Source organism: Leiobunum rupestre, chromosome 4, assembly GCF_980474605.1.
Source record: "Leiobunum rupestre chromosome 4, qqLeiRupe1.1.hap1, whole genome shotgun sequence".
NCBI classification, from domain to species: domain Eukaryota; kingdom Metazoa; phylum Arthropoda; class Arachnida; order Opiliones; family Sclerosomatidae; genus Leiobunum; species Leiobunum rupestre.
Window position 1 is genome coordinate 64,776,239 of NC_143387.1, and position 21,668 is coordinate 64,797,906.

The 21,668-nt window shown below is 37.0% G+C and overlaps 1 protein-coding gene across 3 annotated transcripts in view; it reads left to right on the forward strand.

Moving 5' to 3' along the window:
* The window catches only part of kn (EBF transcription factor knot), a 96,051-nt gene that overhangs the window by 66,663 nt on the left and 7,720 nt on the right, over positions 1–21,668 (forward strand). For 2 of the 3 annotated variants that reach the window (XM_090172500.1, XM_090172501.1), the window contains exons 7-8: positions 14,478–14,559; positions 19,044–19,167. In XM_090172500.1, the coding sequence (XP_090028626.1) occupies positions 14,478–14,559; positions 19,044–19,167 (206 nt within the window). The remainder of the gene's footprint in view (positions 1–14,477; positions 14,560–19,043; positions 19,168–21,668) is intronic. The other variant, XM_090172502.1, reaches the window with a different exon arrangement.

The following is a 21,668-nucleotide window of genomic DNA, read 5'->3' on the forward strand; positions in this document are numbered from 1 at the left end:
AAGCGTGAGCCAACAACGACCAATATTATAGAAACATAAACAAAGGTGGGCCGGTAATTCAATTAATTAAGATAAGGATGTATATCGCTAATAATATTATTCTCAATATTCGCGAATATGAACTTTCATATTTAAATTAACTTTGACTCGACAACCGGCCACGAGAGAGCGCCGAATTAAAATTTGCGCGGGCACAGCACCCGAAGCGTACATTTATCGGATTTGCATATTTTAAATGGGATATTGGTTTAAAACGTTAAATTTCTCCAACTTAATTAAAGTCCCTTCGATTTCTCCGAAAGATCCAGCTCGTAAAGTTTCGTTTTGTTTAAAATTCGTGGCGCATTATTGACACGGGATTACCAGCTTTCTCTCCGCCCGTCTTCTTCGCATCCGTCTAAATCATGCACGCCTTGTTTGTTGGCTTTCCAGTCGGGCGTCTTACGGCTGACGCCACCGCCCCCTGGACATCTTCGCCGGAATCACGACGAAAAGATCTTTGACTACATTTCGCGTTTAAAAGTTTTAAGCCCGCTTGTTTATTAAGCCACCTTAAAATTTAAATGAGCAGGTTCTGCGCCCCTGATACCGCCCAGAGCGCTCTTTAATATTTCAACGGCTCTTTTAATCCCCCTTTACCTTCCCCCAATATCACTCTTATTAATACGTAACTGATAAGGTCTTACGTAATTCGAGATGGCTTTGAAGACGTATTTGATTAAGCGCGTCTATTCGATTTGAATATATTCACGATCAAATAGTAGACAAATAGCTTCGCTTCAAAGATCAAGTTTTTAACGTAACACAGCTTTCTACAGCCTCGCGCTTTAATAATTTTGGTCGGTTGGTAAAATGAGATTCAGTCGGCCAAATGAGATTCAGTCGGCAAAATTAAATTCAGTCGGCAAATTAAATTCAGTCGGCCAAATTAAATTCAGTTGGCCAAATGGGTTTTCAGTTGTAAAAATTAAATTCAGTCGGCCAAATGGGTTTTCAGTTGGAAAAGCTAAATTCAGTCGGCCAAATGGGTTTTCAGTTTAAAAGTTAAATTCAGTCGGCCAAATGGGTTTTCAGTTGGAAAAGCTAAATTCAGTCGGCCAAATGGGTTTTCAGTTGGAAAAGTTAAATTCAGTCGGCCAAATGGGTTTTCAGTTGGAAAAGTTAAATTCAGTCGGCCAAATGGGTTTTCAGTTGGAAAAGTTAAATTCAGTCGGCCAAATGATTTTTCAGTTGGCAAAGCCAAATTCTTCGGTACGCCCTTGAGCACATAAACGCAACATCTTTCGAAAACGTAGAAAAGAATTTAGAAAATTTCAAAATAAAATAAGCCTATAGCGCAACCGCCGGAAGGGAAAATAATTCAAAATATTTGGAAGTCCTATTTTAGAGGCAGCCTTAAATTTAGACGTCAAGTCTGGCACTTTATTGGCGCCATCTAGGGTTATTTTTTTTATTTCCTCGCGAGAAAATATATATAAAAAAAAAACAAACACGGGGAAAGTATAGAAGTGGGAAGAAAAAACCGTAACGGGGAACATAAATTTTCCTTAGCGAGGCGGGTAATTATGGACGCGCAGATTTTCGCGTCAAACTGGCAGGCCTTGACGTTTGTCGCCGCTCATAGACTTTATTCGGGGGAGGTAGTTGGGAGGGCGGGTGAAAGTGGAAGGAAAAAATATATCTTGGTAACTGTTAAGGAACGCTACTTGTATCATAGCGTAGCAGCCCTCTCCTCATTCATGGTCTGAGATCAAATTACCCCCGGAGAGACGAGAAGTACTACATAGCATTGATTTGAGGTGACATTTTTGAGATTAGATAGAACGCTTGTAATAAGCCACCCTCCGCTCTCACGAAGAAAACGTTTTGCTTATATCGAATAAATTTGCGATCCACTATTATTTCGAAAGATATTTAAAGTGAAGAGTTTAAACATTAAATATTACCTTGATGTCATCATTTGCTAGAGAGTGTATTCCTCTTGGCCATGGAACTATGGCGTTCATATATCTCAGGAATTAAAATTCATTTTACACCGCCATTTTAGGGTATAAAAGTAGGTAAATTAGCTTGCTATACCTCTCGATGTAAAGTCAGTGTCGCGCGGAAAAACGTAATTTTGAAATCGGTCAATTGCTACAAATAGTCGGTGCTTGCACCTTGGATTAATAATAGTAGTTCCTACTTGGATATATCACTTGGAAAAAATCTGACCAGCAATTGGATTTGGCGACAGCAGCGCCGCTTCGGTGAAGTTAACGGATAATTTCCGAAACTCCCGTAACACGTAGCCTTCTACAAGGCAGAACCCATAACAAACACTTAGCAAATAGGTCTATAATTATCACAATGATAAAGTTACGCTACAACGACTAAGTACACTATTTGCCGAGATCTTTTGTCCGAGTACGATCCTATTCTAAATTCTAATTAATTTAAATAAAATAAGTTAGAAATTATCCGTCAAATTATATCCTTAGGTTTTTTCATATTTAAAACGGTTAATGTAGTAAATTGGTTGTATCTTTTAAACCACGTCTCAACTACGACGTCATACTGATATTTTCGGCAAATTTTGGCTGTATCGGATCATTGCCGCCATCTGTCTGTAACGCGATGAACTAGCGAGTGTTTTCTCAATGAAACTTGTTTACATAGTACGGCTCGCTTGTCAATACAGGCGCTTAGTTTTCATGTATTATAGATTTTTACCTCAAAAAAACGCCAGCGAAATTTCTATTAAAAAAAGTGTGCCGTTTTTGGTAAAAAAAAAGTGCCGTTTTAGGCCATTATTTTTAAAAAGGGTTCCATTTTCGGAAACCTCGTTTGAAAACTATGGTTTACTATAATTAAATATCCCTACAGAGTGTATTTTTCAATTTTGAAAGCGGTGTTTTTTTGAGATAACCTAGCGAAAAATTATACGCGGTAAAAGTTTCAAATTTCAAGTCTTAAAAAAATATTCCATCAGTAAAACCCTCTTTGGACGAAAACATATAGTTACGTAATAAGGGGTCAGAAAATATCTTTTCAAAAAAGTTGAAAAATGAGAAAACGTATCCCACGCCACTGGGGACCGGGACTGGTCAGGCAGAGATAAAAAATATCCCAAATATAGTGTCCGAAAAAAATACTCTCGTATAGTTCTTTCAAATAGAGTTCAACGTTAAGTCCGATATTTTTTATGCCATAATAACGTTACGTAACCCAAAATTTCTCCCCGTTTCTCCCCTGGGAATCAGATAAAGCCGGGTGGTTCGACGATACCACCCGCGGGTATATTTCAAAGAAACGACCTACACCCCCACAAGTTAAATAGAAATTATGATAAGTTTAATTTTTTTTAAAGGTTATCGGGGGGATGGTCAAAGAAATTCTATAACTCAACTACCGATATGAACCATTAACATAAGCAATGTAATAAGTACAACGCTAATTTTTAAAGTATTTTCTGACAACTTAAATCATAAGTAACATAATAGCAATAAGTATGACACTTCGTTTTGTTTTAATGGAAATTTTCTAACTGAACCTTGTTTCACGGACACTCTGGCCCAGTATATTTCAACAGATGGTTCTGTGCTACACTAAACCTTGAAACTAACACTGAAAAGCAGTTCGGTGGTAATTTTTCCTAATTGTCATACTTAATGATACTATGTTACTTTGGTCATAACGTGGCTAAGGACCGGAGTGTTGTTATTAGTCTTTGGAACTGTCAGGTAATGAAGAATGAGAAACCTAAGCCACCAGCTTTTTTACGGATTTGAAACATTCAAAAGTTGAAATATAATTTTTTTAATGAAATATCCAACATAAAATTAATTATCATAAACACTCATTTGTAAACAAACAGTAGGTACTGACGACTGATTTTTCAATCTCTCTATGACAAATTGTCATTAAAATATCGGAAATAGGGCTTGAAAAAAAATTAAAAAAATTTGATTGGTCCTGTCTGCTATATTCGGGTAAAGATTTCAAACGATTCCGTGTTCCTTAAACCGATTTCGTTCAGTGTCATACTTACGCCTCTTCGCTACTTATGCCATTATGTATGTTTGAAATTAGTACTGGCGTTCAGTGCAAATTCGTACCGCGTAGACCCAACACAAAGATCAGAAGTGGAAACTATTAAAACGGCGTTTAAACGATGCGGAGAAAGGATTAGCGACTAAAATGAGCATTGTTTTGGGTCTCAGTCCGGTCGTAGCTGAAATGAATATCCGTGGGCTGGTGCGCGTGAGGTGGAAATATCGCGGAGCCCTCTCGCGGGTGGCTTTGGAGGCGTATACTCTTCAATTGGCTAAAATCTGTCAATAACCCAGGGTTTAAAGCGATATTTGAGACAGTTCAATTCGTAGGCCCCTGCCCCGCGAGGCGGATTGCATCGAGCGAAGGGATGATTGTTAGAGGAGGGGTTGATGGCTCTCATCAAGAGATACGTACGCGGCGCCCCCTCACGCCCAACGCCAGAAACTGTATTATAATTCCAGCTATTCTAGACAGTTCCGATTGGCGTGTAGAGAGGACCGAGGACCAAATTCTAATCCTATTCTAATTAGGGATTAAGTACTATCTAGATACGATTGCCCGGCATTATTATTCCGAGATACCCCTTTCTAGGTACTATTAAATCTAAACGAGCTACAGTTACAAAAGGATTAACAATTAAATTAACCCACTCCCCCCGACCTCACCTCAGGAGACAAAATTAAGGGTGCGTCAATTTGGCAAGAAATTTGGTTATCAGAAAGATTGGTAACCTTGTAGCGGAAAAAAGAAATGAAAAGTATATAAATTAACTTTATCTTCCGTTTTTACGAAACTTAAATAGTATTGGCTTTCTAAAAACTGCCGTAGATGGCTCCACTAAATAGTATCTGCTTTCTAAAAACTGCCGTAGATGGCGCCACTAAATAGTATTTGCTTTCTAAAAACTGCCGTAGATGGCGCCACAATAAATATTAATGTGTCGTTTTTAGTAATGTCGTGTGCGCAAGTGCAGTGAAATATACTATTATTAAAGATAAATGCGTATTATGTAAATTTCTTTTTATGCCGTTTTTACAAAACGTAAATAGTATTTACTTTCTAAAAATTGTCATAGATGGCGCGATAACAAATTCTACGAAAAGTCTGACTATAAAAAAAATAGTAATGAATAGTATATAAATTAACCTTTCTCTTCCGCTTTTACGAAACTTAAATATTATTTACTTTCTAAAAACTGCCATAGATGGCGCGATAATAAATATTTAGGTGGTGTATTCAGTAATACAATCTACGGAAAGTCTGACTATACATCATCTACCATTAGAAAACCTAAATGAATAGTATGTAATTTCCTTTCTACAAACTGCCGTAGATGGCGCCATAATAAATACTGAAAGTGGCTCGGTATAGTTCGGGGTAATGCCCCATTCAGCCAGTATTTTTGACAGTAAGCAGAAGTCCCCCAGATTTGACAGCTTTTCAAACACGGGCTTACTACGCCTCGTTAGTGATACTTTGAGAAGACCCCGCGAGACCAAAGGTCCTGCTGGGTTTGCGACCTTTATAACTACGACTAATAAAGCGCTTGTCCTACCTTATTCCCTTGATTACCGTTGGTGTTGAATTTAGGATATCAAAACTCACTTTGTTTTGGTAACATTTAGCAATCCAGCCCATTCCCATTGAAACAATTCCATTTGGTTTATTTTTTCCCATTCCCGTGCCATTTACCACGGTAAATGGTAAAAACCCGTTTCCATACAGCTATCTATTTGAAATGTAAAATATCATGTTATCAAAAAATTATAATTAATTAAATTATGAAGAATACGTAGGTTAATTTAGAACAACTATTTAACTTAATTAACTGATCCGTTAGGTAATGCCGGCAAGAGTCTTTCAAGGGTTAAGACTCAATATAGAAACATACAACTTTCAGGAGTTGACGCCTTCTCGAAAAACTAAAAATTATTATGCTAGTAGTTGGTCATGGCTGACCATATTTTATTATTTAGAACTGCCGTCTGCATCCTAGTCTAGTCAAGATATTACTAGAATATGAGAGCACACGTTACGCAAGTCTAAAAGCCATATTTGAAAAAGGTTGTTGATTAAATGGATGAAATCAGGATAAAATGGATGATATCATGATTAAATGGGTGGAATCATGATTAAATGGGTGGAATCATGATTGAATGGGTGGAATCATGATTAAATGGGTGGAATCATGATTAAATGGATGGAATCATGATTAAATAGATGGAATCATGATTAAATGGATGGAATCATGATTAAATGGATGGAATAATGATAAATGGATGAAATCATAATTACATTTTTAATCAGAATAAATCATGATTAAATGTTTAAGTCACGATTAAATAATCAAATTACCGTTTTAATAATTAAACCGTGATTAAAATGATTATATAGATAATTGAAATGATTAAATCGTTATTAATTTAATCATAATTATTAGGAGTTCAATAAATAAATTATTACTATTAAATACACATTTAAATTACTATCTGTTAATTAAAATTTTATATATTTTTAAATTTATCTTAATAACATAAGTAGCGAAATAATAATTTCGTGATATGAGCGTATGTTGTCAGAGAGTAATAGAAATTCGTTAATAAAATTCGGGATAAGAATCAGGGCTGTCCAGCCTAATAACTATGAAACGTTTCCGTAAGCGGAAGTAAATAATAAGCATTTCCGGATGGCGTTTATCACTGGGGATGATCCGCTGTTTATTTGACCCCCAATTGACCCTAGTCCGAGGCCTCGTCTCCGGTTACCACATAATAACTGTTGCCCATTAAAAATTAGGGCTTCCCTGGCACCCCCCACAGCCCCCCCCTCATCCGTCTTGCCTTTCGTGTAGTCCCCCCCCCCGTCTCAGTCGAGGTTTAAAGCGCCCTCTCGTGGCTCATTTTTGACATGTTTATTTGTTTGCACGCCGCTCGTCTGCTAAAAAATACACGGCGCTCCCACGAATAAACAGCGGATGAGAGAGACGCAAATTTATTATCCGGAGCAACAAATATCTCCCGTCTTTTCAAAATGTATTTATTTTAAGGACAGCTTTTTAAATTATTTATAGGCATCGTAAAACTCCACAAACTAAGACGAGATTTTAAATGCCATAAAAATTGGATTTCAGCTATTCTTTCTTTACTACCTCTTCTTTTCATAAATAATGTTTGGACGAGTTAGGAATTTAATACGCGATTACTGTAATGAGGCAATATATATTTGTATAAAGCTTTCCCAGTTATGATTGTCTTACTTAATCTTTGCGTAAAAATAGAAATTGAATTAAAAAAATGTTATCAAGATGCTCTTTAAAATTTCTTATGAAATATACTTTAAATATTCTTATAAAAATTTACTTTAAATATCCTTGTAAAAATATACTTTAATTATTCTTATAAAAATATACTTTAAATATTCTTATAAAAATATACTTCAAATATTCTTATAAAAATATGCTTTAAATATTCTTATAAAAATACTCATTAAAATACTCTTTAAAAGTTCTCAGAAAAATACTTTTAAAAATTCTTATAAAAATACTCTTTAAAAATTATCTTACATAAAACAGCTTAACACGTTTTCGGAGCTAGCCGATGTGACCCTTCGTTGAGAAACGTAACACCCTAATAATTATTTTTCAATTCGATAGATGGCAGTGCATTTATAAAATTAAAATAAATTTTGATTAATTATAAAATCGCTGTCAATTAACTGAGCTTAAATCGGTTTTGACCTCGGCTTATTTTCAGTTTCAAAGTGTAATATGTCGATAATTCATTATTTTTATTAGAATGTTTAAAAATTTTAAATTAGGTCGTTAAATTTAATTATAAAACAATTTAAATTAAGATGCATTAAGACTGAAAATCTACGAACTCTACATCAACTAAAAGTGTTTTATTTTTTGAAACATAACGCGAGCTATTTCAATCTCTTGTTTGTATGATAATCGCAATTAAGCTTTCTTCCGAATTCGTGGAAAAATTGTGTTGACTTTTAAAATAGGCCTATTCTTTTAATAATAAAAATAATATATTTGCTAAGTGCAAAATGGTTGGAAGATTGGAGGAGAATGAAGAGATTGTAATTTACAATAGAGAGGTTAAGCAGAGCACTCTAGAAATTTGAACAACCACGTCGTGAGTAAAGTGAATCGAATATTTCACAACTTTAAGACAACGCCATATTTCTGTCGAGCTTACGTGGCACGTTGTAATTTTTTTTAGTGTTTAAATAAAAATACAGATAATTATAATTTTCCAACTCAACAAATCGAGACAGAGTTTTAACAACCTATTATTTATTTAGCAGCGTAATTTTTAAAAAGCGTTAATTCTTCGTGTACCCCTGGTTAGCGAAAAAAAACACAAATTTCCAACTTTAGTTGAGTCTCGGTCGATATAATATTGTTGAAATTACGTCTTATTTTACTATACCAAAAATTGAGAAATTAAGTTCCACCAATGGCAAAAGGAGTTGGTCGTTTGCTTGAAAATATTTTTGATAATTTCCATATCGAATTTACCATAGTTCCAAAACATATTTACAATAATTTTCCATTATTCCTACACTGTAGGTGCATTCTGGAATGAAATTTTATTGGTACTGATGATATAAAGTTCAACCTTGTTGCTTTGTTTCCACCTAAAGATGGTTTTCACGTTTTACAGGTGGAATGTGAAACATTTACCGATAATACCTTCAGAAATCTTCCTTTATCTGAAGTCTGTAGCATATCTCTTACGAACCATCTAGATTATACAAATATAACACGCAACCTAATAAGTACTACCTTCCGACCAAAAGCGCATCACGGATGGTAATTTACCGCGTGTATCACTCCGCTATATAAAGTAAAATATAAAAATTACACCGCGTAATATATTTACTGATATATAAACCTTATTTTTCCTGTTTAATCGTTTAAGAAAGTCGTTATATGAAGCATTTGTTCCAAAACGTATTGTGAAAGTGCAATGGAAACATGATTCAAACAAATAATATTAGACGAGATATAAAACTATAGTTCTGTATTTAGGTATTGTCAAGTAGCCTTAATACTATGAATCATAAATGTACTCCCGATTTAAGAATGATATCCGTATCCTCGCGATATATCGTGGTAATGGAAAAGCCCAACTATATACGCGGAATAACGAATAAAGGCAGGATGGATTTAAAGGATCAGGATGGAAAACTGTTTTTGCTTGCCGGAGATGGCCTAAAACGGAAAAAGATAGGGAGATTTCGGCTTCTTCCTTATGAAAATTCCGTCTGGCCGCGAGCATCCCCGCCGTCTCATCCCTGCTCCCGGGCTTCCGATTGGAAAAGAGGACCGATGGGAAAATCTATTTGGAGATTCTATTCTCTCCTCCTCATCTTGCCACCGCCCCTTCGGATGAGGGGAAACTTTTCTCTGCCATTTAAAGAGAATGCCACCCCTTTTTCATACCGATTGAAAATACTAAAATGCTATAGTGGGAAATATATTCATCAACCACGAAAGTATTTATTTATACCATAAGTCTATAATATTGTTCCATAAGTTTGTCACTTTGGGGAATCATCACGAGAAGAAAATCTTCCCCTGGCGAGGCGCTGTCAAACGCTGCGTGTGACGCGTTAGAAAGTGGACGCAAAACGGCGACGAAGCCCTTAATGCAGTCTGTTTTGTGAATAGCTCTCAGTAAAACTTTGGCACGTGAAGAATATGAAGTGTCACACTTATGTAACAATATTATACACTTATGTTTATACTTATATTAGAATGACGAGGGCAGATCACACCGTTGTTTATTAGGAAACCCTCGTATCACTAAATCTAATTAAAATCAATTCTGTAGCTTTGGCTTAAAAATTGAGTGTAGGGAGTTGTTGGCTCGCGTGACATGAAGGGCTGGCCACCACCCTCCTACGAATTGTAACAGGCCACCTGATTTAAAGGCATTAAAATCCGCTAGATGAATTGGGCATAAGGTGGTGGTGCCTTGGATATTAGCCTAGCCCTGATGATATTAAAAATTCTTAAATTATGATTAAATTTTTAATCTTGTAACAGAGTGATCTACCCCTCAAATAATGACAATGTTTAGCTCCTTCCCAATCAAAATTCAAATTAACTGGTATTTCATTGGCTCCCTAAAGCTTACACCTTCCGACTTGATTGTAGCACTTTTTTTCACCCCATTCTCGCGTGTTGATTCGAAAAATAGACCGTGATTTAGACCGATCATCTCAATAGAGTCCTAATCTTTTAGTATAAACAAGAATGTATTTATTTATACTCAGGGAGAATGAATATGTCGAGACTATCGACGGACACGTTGAGGCCCTAACCCCGTCACGCTAAGGGGGGGGGGGGAAGGAGGCGGTCTTATTTTTTGCGTCCTCGCAGCAGCGTTAATCGCGTCGAACAACGTAATTACTAAGAACCAATGAGATTGCAGTATTATTTGATTTTATTAAAGCGGAGGAGCATACCGGGGGCCCCAACGGGTGGAATTGGAGAAACGCTAAAAATAATCTCGACATATTCATTCTCCCTGAGTATAAATAAATACATTCTTGGTATAAATAAATAAATTAATGGTTCAACCTTGGACAAATAAATAACTGGACCCGAATCTTGAATCCCAATATCTTTAGCTCAACGTCTAAAGTTTTATCGCGCGTGCGTTTTATTGAGTGGAAACGTTTCTCGATTCTCTTGGTAGGAGCGCTGGTGACCTATGCAATGTGGTTTTTCCTTAGGATTCATGTCCAGCACTTAAATCGTAGACAGTTCAATACAATAGCGTACGCCAAGGCTTAAATAGTGGCTAAAACGATCTAAAAGAAAAATGGCGAAATATTTTCTATATTACAAAGCACGTCTTTGGGAGCCGCCCAATTCTTTTTTGAATCTACGCCAATCCCGAGGGAGTCCCGTCTCTGGCTAGTAACGCCACGCCCACCTTTTAATTAGGCTTAGCTTAGCTAATAAAGTTTAAACAAAACAGCACCATTTTTGCGCCCTAATTTCGTATGGAATACGTAAACGGGAAAAAATTATTCTCTCGTTCCTTTGAGAATTCAAAGTGGCGGCCAAGGCCCGAATTAGGCTTAGCGATAATGCCGCTTTAATTTTAGAGACATCAACTCGAAAGTTTGAGCCCAAATTAAGAACAAAAAAAAACGGAAAAATTGAGAGCATATTTGTAAATATATATTTAAATAAATCTTTTTAAATCTCAATAGATTTGGACCCTGCACTCGGCTTTGAAGTTATTCAATTGAATTATGCCAACTTTTGGCGGTTGGAAATTTAATTTAAACCCTTGGCCTATAGCGTCATTTGCATGTCGGATTTTTTTTTTTAAATTTCACCTTTCTCACAAGTTCTTTTTGCGCACATTTTTAGTTTCGGAGGTTATACGAAGATGGCGCACTAATCGCATTAGGGAATTGAATAATAAGGGAACGATGAAAATTTTCCCGCCTTTTTTTGAGTAGCTTGTTTATCCAAAGGAGAAATTTTTCTTCCGAAAGCAAAAGGAAAACGGAGGATGTAAAAATTTAGCCAAGGCCTAAAATTCTCCAGAGACGGTTCCAACGAAAGGAATACCGTCAGGGGCGCTGCAGTCGTGTGTAAAAAGCGGCTAACCCACCTCCTTCCTTTTCCCTTAAAATATGCACCGTGCTACGGCAAACTTTATCAATTTATGCGTTTCGCTAAATCAAATGAAGATTTATGAGTGCTTTAAGGGATTAAAAGGTGATAGGAGATTAAAAAACCGGATTAGTCACGCTCGGGAAGCTAATCCTAATTTTCTAAGCTAACACGAGGGCCACGAGATGGCGCTACGACGTTCCATCATGGCCGCGGCCGTATAAATTGAAAATCCCGCGGGACGGCTTCTTTCGCGGTCAGAAGAAAGACAATCTAGGCCTTAGCTAGTTTATAGTAGAAAGAAGCAAAGTCTACACCGAGAATCGTATTTTTAACGTCTTCGGTACGTTTCCCAGGTTTTCTACACCTCTTTCTTCCGGAAGAGTGAAAAAACCTGGATCCTAATTCCCCTTAAAACTGACTTGGACTCCCCAGAGAGATTTGGAAACGCTTTTGGAGGTTATGGCTGGCCTCGTTTCTAAGCCTTTGCCACGGAATAAAATAGTACAAAGGAAATAAAGAATAGGACCGACACCCATAAACGACTTAAATCTTGTGTATTTTTAAAAGTTCTAAACGCTTAATTTAATGATGGTTTTAAATTAAGCCTATACTATCCATTAAATTAAAAATAACCATTTAATTTAATTTAATAAACTCCAAATATTCCAAGTAATATTTACTGACGATGTAAAATGTAAAAATGACTGTATATTACAAATTTATAAAAAATATTTTCAGAATGAAATATTTTTAGAAAGGTGTAAGCAAAAACCACATTCTTCTAATTATTATATCCGTCAGCGCCTCTACCGATACAATCGTGAAAAATTTCCATCCAATTGCAAAGTACGTGGCTAAAATTATATTAGGCCTAACGTTTTTGGCTTATTATATTGCGCACGTTTTTAATATTTGGGTGGAAATCTTTCCAGTATCAGACACCGTAGCGCTGCAAGCGGCGTTGATCTAAAAGAACCAATGCGCACTGTCTAGATTCGGGTACAGTAGTTTATTTGTCTAAGGCATTACATTTTTAGTACTGTAATTTGGATACATCTAAGAACAACAATGAGCCTGGCATACTTCAAAGCGAAAGTTCCTCTGCTTTCGGTTTTCTTAAGACACTCTTTCCTACACACGATCGCCATCTATGTTTACTTTTTGGGATTAAAAAGCAGATAAACTTACGATACGAAGCATGCGGTGATTGTACTAGAGGCTAATGCTATACCTATAGGTACTATCATATGTAACATAATTACTCATAAGTATGCCTCTGTATAACATTTCCATTGAAAAAAATTCAATGAGACCTTGTTTCACGCGGAACATACATTAAGCGGACCCAAAATGCAACAATGCTTAAAATCCATGCGCTATTGAAAAGGTTACCATGGAAATGAAATCATGTGATCGCGAGGCACGAACTAAACTTGACATGGGCAAAGCCAGAAACGCGCGAGGAATTTTCACTAACTTCCATTTCCCATCAGAAAAGTTGATGACGCGAATTTCGTCACGGAATTGTAAGTGACGTAATTTACGTCATATCCCGTGAACAAGGTTTCATTAACAAAAATGCTTTTATGGCATACTTATGAGTGATTATGTTACATATGGTACTATCATATAACGTTGTAAAAATAGAAATACCTTTTCAAAAACATTACAAACGGTAACTTTCAATCTCAGCATGACACTTCCTTTTCCATCGGTAAAAATATCTGTTATTTAAATAGCTAGTCAAAATGGGTGTATACCGTCTAACAACCTTCCAGAAATAATCTTAAGGTCAACGGCGAAACGAGAAAGAGAGGGTGGCCACCTTAACTTGTCACTATTGATAAATCAACGTAAGAGGTCTTTTTCAACGTTGAAATATTACCATCGCAAAAGGCCTTAACCAAAGCTTGGAGGTTAACTTGGAAGGAATTCAAAAAATAAGGGGAGAAAACTAAAGGATTGTAAATTGCAAAATTCGGAGAAGAGGTTCCCTCTTTCTCTCATTTTGCCGGGCTGCGCACATTCGAATGACGAATGTTGGCGATTAAGCTGGATTTGGCGGGAAAAGAGGAACGGCACTCTTTATGCGGAAGACGGGCTCCGTGCTGCCATCTGGATGTCATTAGCGGAAACTCTCCAGGGACGAATTTTGAGAAAGGGGGCTCCCGCGAAAGACTGCTAGAGGGATGGGTTATATATATATCTATCTCTTTTTTTATACCGTCAACCTTATTCCAAAAAGAGTTCTTCGAGTCAAAGATACATTTGCATAGAATTGAAAAGAATAGACTGTTTTTTGTTATAGTCTACTATTTCTACGAAAATAACGATATAGAGTAACAGACTGCGATTTTAAAAATAAAAAATATTTGGTTTTAGCTCCATCTGAAAGTAAATAAAAATGTTTAGAAATTCATATTTGGTAAGTGTAAGTTAGTTTAGTTAAGAAGAATAGACTATTTTGGCTACATTCTACTATTACCCTGAAAATAAATAAAGAAATACTGACTGAAATTTAAGAAATTAAAGATTTTGTTTTTTTACTGCCATCTGAAAATAAATAAATAGATTTCCAAATTTATTTTTAAGTTTAATTAGTGGAAAAAACCAAATTCTGTTTGTTACAATCTACTGTTTCTCTGAAAATAAAGGGGAAATACAGACTGAATTTAAAAAATAAAATGTGAATATTCGGTTTTCAGCGCCATCTGACGATAGATAATAATATTTCCAAAACCTTTATACTTGGAAATTAATTTAATCGTATTTTTTAATATATTTGCAGGTTCTTCTTAAAATTCTTTTTAAAATGCAACCAGAACTGCCTAAAAAACGCGGGAAACCCACGAGACATGCGCAGATTCCAGGCAAGTGTTTTTACAAATTCATATTTTATATTTTTCAAACTATTACTTTAACCTCATCCATAAGTAAATATAACCGAAATGACACCAGTCAAAGAGCATGTTTGGGAGGGGAAGACCCTTAAAAATTAGTCTCGTTTCTCCGCACGGTCTAACCCGTAATGACCTTTTCACTCTCGTATTCATCCGCTTGGAAAATGTAGCTCGTATTTAACGATTTCGCGCGAGAGAAGGAGGTAGTTTTTAACACCCCATAGAACCGACTCGATCTGCATGAAGGGAATAAAAAAGAAGAGTCTGGCAACACTTTCCAATGAAAAATAACGAAAAAAGAGAGAGAGATTTTGAGGGCTCCCTTTTTTCTATCGCTTTGAAGATCCCCAGGTGACTCGTAAAGAAAGTGACGCCTCTAGCGCCATCTCTGGGTAGAGGGTGAAAACACAACATAAAATATCGCGTCTTTCCCGCCTTCCCTATTCCAAATCTGTTTTTTTTTTGTCCACCCCCTCGGATCGACGTCCCCCCCCCACCTCTTTTTATTCTTATATCTTTCTCTCTGGGTTCTGCGATGACAATCTTAGTTTTGACTCCTCCTTCGCGCAAAACGTTAAAAAATGTTATATGATTTTTACGTCCGTTTGGTGGTGCTAGCTGTAAATCGTCCGCTCTATTCCCTCCCACTTCTTGTCGATAAGGAAAAAAAGGGACTGTTCGCAAAGGATATCTAGACAATTTTATTTTTAATGCGCCTATAGATTACCCCTTACACGTTTTTTTAGCGTCTTTAGAGAAAATTAGGTATTTAAAAATGCACAATTACCCAAGACTTAACGAAATTAAATTCAAAGGTTTCGTAGCCTTTGGTGTAAGTATCAGATAAGGCTATTTTTAGTACGCCTTAAAACGCCTGTAGAAGTGTTCGACACGCGCAACACCAGTGTACAGGGATAAGTTAATTTACAGGGTTTAACGAGTACTTACGTTATCTCTTGGAAAGAAATACAATTTTACCTTTTTTCTCATAAAATAAATTGAGATAATCTTTAGATTGATACGATTAAAATAATCCCATTCAGTGATAGTATGAACGCTTAGTAAAGTAGATTAGCAAAAGAGTTTCAACGTGGAACTATATAACTGTGGCGGACGAATACTGCGTTTACACTGTAATCTTGCACCACAGTCTATTCCTAGTGTAGCTTTTGTCGATTGGAATATCGCGGGTTCAAATCCCCTCTTTGATCAGGCTGAAGATTAATTTATCATTTTAATTTGGTAAAATATTTTTAAATAACATCATTATTATTATAGTTATGTGCACTAAAACGTGTTAAATGTTTTAATTATTAGTTTTCTCTAGTTACAATTTTTATTTCGTACAATCGTCATTCCTTTAGGCAATAAATTACACTCAACTACAATGAGCGACGAAAGATGGCGCCACTGTACCGAAATAAAGCCATAGAAATGTCAACTATTGTACAATTATGACTAATCCTATCTCCGAAGTCCTGACTTTTAACACGGTACTTATTGGAAAAGGGGTTATTATACCTTTCAGGCGTTGATCAAAATAGGAACACGGTAAAAAAGTGATGGAAATATTCTAGAATACATCGGGAAAAAAAGCTGGGGGAAAGGAAGAAATCGTAACTGAACGCAATTTCTATCCGGCAGCGGAACGACCAACGCGATAGGGCTATCACGGGGGATTGGATTCTGGAAGCGCCTCAAAACGCTACCAAGCGCCTGCTAGCTGCAAATCGCTAAGTAGCCTCTAGCGTGCTTTCACTCTAATAGAGTCGGGGTTTGCTTTATGGCCAACCGCTTGACACTTTCGACCGATATCGGATTTTCAAGCGTACCAAGCCACGGGCCAATGGCGGAGAAGTTTGTAGCCACCAGACCTGTGTTGTAAAAACGCAAAATAGTAGCAAATTTACGACGGATACTTTCTTTCGCGAATATTCCAGGTTTATAGCAAAGGGCCAAAAATATAACCATTTTATTGGAGGAGACCTCTTTTTCCCTCCCACCCTTCGATTTTATGTTTTTTCTTCATAAAATAGGCCTTTGGGTAAAATTGAAACCGAGGCTTAGCGAAAAAAAACCAGCTTTACGTAAAATACCTATATGGCGAAAAAAAATATATATAAAAATCTTTTTCTTATAAAATGGTGATACGAGTGCGAGAGGAGAACATTTCTTATAGGCCTTTTGCAAAGTGTGATAACCAGCGGGTCACACTCATGCAATTCTATGGGTTTCTCTAAATTGTTAGAATTTTTACATACATAAAAAAATTAAATTTTAGTTCAATTTTTAAAACTTCATTGATATTGTTAGTAATTGTTAGATGGCGCTCTCAAGGTGGGAGGAGTCCAAATTTATAAAATTGGCTGGCTTAGTTTAATCATACAGTACAATATTTTTGAAATCTTGATTAATTTTTGAGGATTTTGTATGAGCTTTAAAATTTTAACTTAAGCATAAAAATTAGACTAAAAGCGTAAGAGCCCAACAAAATATAACTATAAGTAAGGGCATAGACCTTTTTTGTTACGAGTAGATCCTTCTGGTGGTTATATCCTAAACTAGGCATTTCCAAAAAGCATTTCGCCCTAAATACTAAAAGCGTAAAATTAACCCTTACTGTAAATAACGATGAATTATTTTATCAGAACGTAAAATTAGCGATTAGTAAGAATAATTACGTCACTGAGGATAGTTAGTTTGAATTTTGAGCCGTAAACGTATTTATAAAAGGTTCACAGGATCGTTTAAAAAATTTGGGGTCGAATATCAGGTAGCTCCTCCTCTTCCGTCACGTGACTCAGGCATACATTCCCGCTTCGTAAAGCACGTGATCCAATGATTCAATGGCCTTTTAACCTGTTTGTTTTCCCACGTAAGACTTATTTTATGAAAAAAAATTGATAAGTGAAATATTGATCTTTTATAAATTTTATACATTGTTGAATTTAAGGTTAGGGTTAGAACTAGGATTAGAACACATTTGGGGTTGAAATTTTTACAACGAAGATGGCGCTACTATCCTAACACGATCCACTTCATTTCATCGCGAATGAACGATGCAGTTAACGTTCGGCCTATGTCAGACCTTACGATAAGCACATTTACCGGAGATTTGGACTACTTTTCACCTACCAATAACATACAGGGGGGTGCTCATTAAGAACTGATTAGGACGCCAAAATGAGAAAAGGTAGTATAATGAGGTCACGCCAGCCACTTTTATATATTATATTTAGCGCAGGGTGGATTCCACCTTTAAAAAGAATAAAAAAAAAGAGACGATCACGCGATAATTTCTCGCGGCGTCGCCTCACAAGCGCCATCTAGTATTCGTGCGGGCGAAAACTCGTAACCTCGAAATATAATTGCTAGTAATTACTCTTCGTTTAAAAAGCCGGCGACTCAACACTCGGGACCAGTATTAAAACAGGCTCTCTTTTAATCATACTTCTCCTCTTTTTACGCTTGAGTCGCCTTCGCGTGAGATCAAATCGTTCGTTGAAAATTGGAACCCATATGCTTCCATTTAGGCTCGCATGCGTGTATTATTATTGGAAGAAATGGAAAGCCTGCTATAACCATCCCCTCCCGGTAACCACGGTGATGTATTTAATATACTAAGTTGTAATTAACACTTCGATTAGCACTGTTAGTATAAAATAACACCGCAGACAAAAACCTTTCCCAATAGAGAATAAACACGCGGTTCGGTAGTGATATTATTACGCGTTTAGTTTGATCAGAATCTATTTATGTGGAGGTCGGTGCACTCACTGGTTTTTTTTGCGACTCGTTCGTCAGTCGGGATAAAAAATGAACCGTGCTGTTTTGCGCCATCTATACCTGTACTCCAAACTAAATATAAATTATATAAAATATAAATATAAATTATGTAATATAATATAATAAAATTGTAAGATTAAATTTACGGTTTTGTGTATCTCGTTCGTCAGCGGGGAAAAATATCACTGTGCTTTTTGCGCCATCTGTACCAGTACCGCGAACAACAGAAAATAAATTATGTAAAACCAATTATTTTATGGTACCAATATAACTATTTTGGTTTCTTATTTAGCGCTGATAGTATCTTAATATTTAAACAAAATATATAATATACTGTTAAGATCCAATAGATGTCGCGTCCTAGTTAACAGCCTTTATTCAGTCTACCACAATTTACGCGCTAAGAATCATATTAGTTTCACTAGTGGTCGTTAGATGGCGCGACGAAACACAATGATACTATCCCCTCTATGTACTTTATTTCCCCTCTTCAAATCTGGCCATGGTTGATAGGTAGAGTGACGCAGGTGACGCTACTATTACTTAAATATAGGCAAACCAATTTTGATCGTAATAGCAAAGGATAAGTTTGAAGCGGTGTGAACATTGATTGTAATTTATAAAAACCTCTCTTTGTTTTTTGTTTTTCTCTTTCTGACGTCAAGCAGGTGATCATCTCGACGCAAGTCAGCGTCGACGGACCTCTGCTGGCAGTCTCGGACAACATGTTTGTACATAACAACTCGAAACACGGTAGAAGAGCGAAAAGGCTCGACCCCGCTGAAGGTACACGTAAGTTGAAAGTCTTCCTTCCTCTGCCAGCCGAGTCATTCCCCGCACTGACTCCACTGCCAGGTTACGGTCGGCTTCCCTCTAGAAACATTTATAACATTTATACCTTATCGCCAGCTTTCTGGTGACGTCATTATACATACTTTTTTAACGCAATGTTTACAAACAAAATCGCTGTCTGGTAGAAGCGCATTATCTAGGGTTGTCACAATATTTTTGGATTCCCTAACTATTTTGTGGGAATTTTTCCTCACCTTTTTAAGACCAAAATTAGAGAATTTTTAACTTATATATTACTTTTATCAGAAGTTAATGAATTTACTTCAGCCTAATTTTTAGTGTAAAGCTTAGGTTTTAACTAAAAACGTTTATTCAACGTTTGAAAACGATAATTAATTTAGACATCATTCATACCAATTTAAATTCCCTGAAATTTCTTTGCCCCTTCGCAAATTCTTAAAATTATCCGACTTATCCCTGACTTATGGCAACCCTGTTATTGGTTTTTGCTCTACATCGATGAGCTCTTGTTAAAAAAAGCAAAGTTATATTCCCAGTCGTGGTGGACCAAATTCCCCAACCATTTGAAATAAGTTGACAAAAACCCCGATTTCTTTAAATCCACGGACATCAAGATCTACAAATACGTTTTAGGGCATCCTGGGAAGTGGGAAATTTCCAGCCTGTTGACAAAGACGGCGGAGGGATACGGAAAGGAGAAAGTAGCGCGCCAAATGGAAGAGAAACACAAAACGTTAAATCCGCTCCCCCTTTGGATTATAACTTTCTCGTCCCGACGGCTTAAAGAGATTTCATTCTTCAATAAACGACTTTCTATTCAATCTACTCTCAGGCTCGCCACCCCGACCGCCCCACCTCGCCTCAGACCTCTCTTTTATAGAACATTTCGGACCTTCTCTTTCGGAATCTCGGGCCCAAAACTGGACACAATGAAACTCATTGCTATCGCGTGCCTCCCTCGTAGTTATTTGGCTTCTTTCGGACGGAGGTTTTCGTAAGAGAAATAACGGGTGGCAACGTCCAGCGGGAGAATGGGGTTGGGGTGGCTCGAATCGGATCAATTTGGTTGCCCCCGTCCATCCGCCATTGCATCTTGACCTCCCATTTTTATCCTCCTCGCGGGTTGAGGTGGTTCAGGGATGATTCGTTCCCCCCTTTTTTTCTGGTTGTTGCGGGGTTGGGGGGTTCGCCGGGTCCCTGGGGCCAAGAGGGGACCCTCGTGGGACCCTCTGGTTTGATTAATCGGGTCCGGTTCATCTTCGAAAGGGGGCCAGCAAATAGGAGGGGGTCGTCACTGTCTATACAGAGACTGAATAGAAGAGGCTGCCTGCGAGTCCGGCCAGAGTAAATGGAATATAGGAGAACTACATTGGATTTCTCCATCTTTCCTCCTCTCTCTGGTTCGCTGGCATCTCTTTAGGCAGCGCCCACCCACGCCGTGTACTACCCATACACGCTATCGGACATTCAATCACTCGTATTGACCTATCGACTGACCCCTTGGCGCCTTTGCCGGCCACCGGCCTAAGCCTCGAAAAATCCGCTTCTTTCTACGACCGCCATCCGGGTCTAGTTCGAATACGGAAAACGTTTTTCATTCCAGAATTATGAAATTCATATTAAATATACGCAATATTGTTCCACTAAAATTTAATCTAAAAGCTGTATTCAATTCTTCGCGATAAAATTAATGTTTTAAGTTAAATGAGACGCTAGTTTTTACATGGTAGAAATAGTATATACAAATTTGGATCTCTCTGGAATGTAGACACGTTCAGTTTTATTTAATATATGAGGTGGTTTCTTTTCGCCTGTTATCGGACTAAAAGTGTACTCTTTTTACCCTAAAACGTTTTATTCGCCTGTTCCGGGGATGTTAATTACTACCCGTAAACTATTCGCTTGTTCAAAAGTATTAGGGCTACTCTTTTTACACCTTCTGAAAACGAAGTGTAAAGAGAGTAAATTGGATTTTGTCATCTGTTAGCCTGAATGTATCTGCTAAAAAAGCCACAGGCAGCCATTTTGGAAAACGGTTTTACTCCGACTCGAACTATTCGCCCCCACAGAATTGGAGTAAAATGACGTCATAGCCTTACTCTTCCTACCCTACTCCGAAATCCCGGAACAAGCGAAAAGAAACCACTTAAAGTAAAATTTAAATATAATTTTAGATTCTAATTTCGATCAGAGTCGAATTTGGATTTGCGCATATTTTATCCAACATTTTCTTAAAGGCCTAGTATTTCTTCTGCCTGTTTTCCTTTTAGTTTACTTCCCGCCGCGCAAATATCCTGGTGGTAGGCCAACGTGTTCTGCGGTTGGCCTACCACCAGGATATTTGCGCGGCGGGAAAAAACTCAAAGGAAAACATTCATAAGAAATGATAGGACTTTAACATTTATATTATTTCTAAATATATTAAAATATAAGCTCTAAAGTGTGATTTAAATTATCCCAGCGAGTCCGAAAGCGGCTAT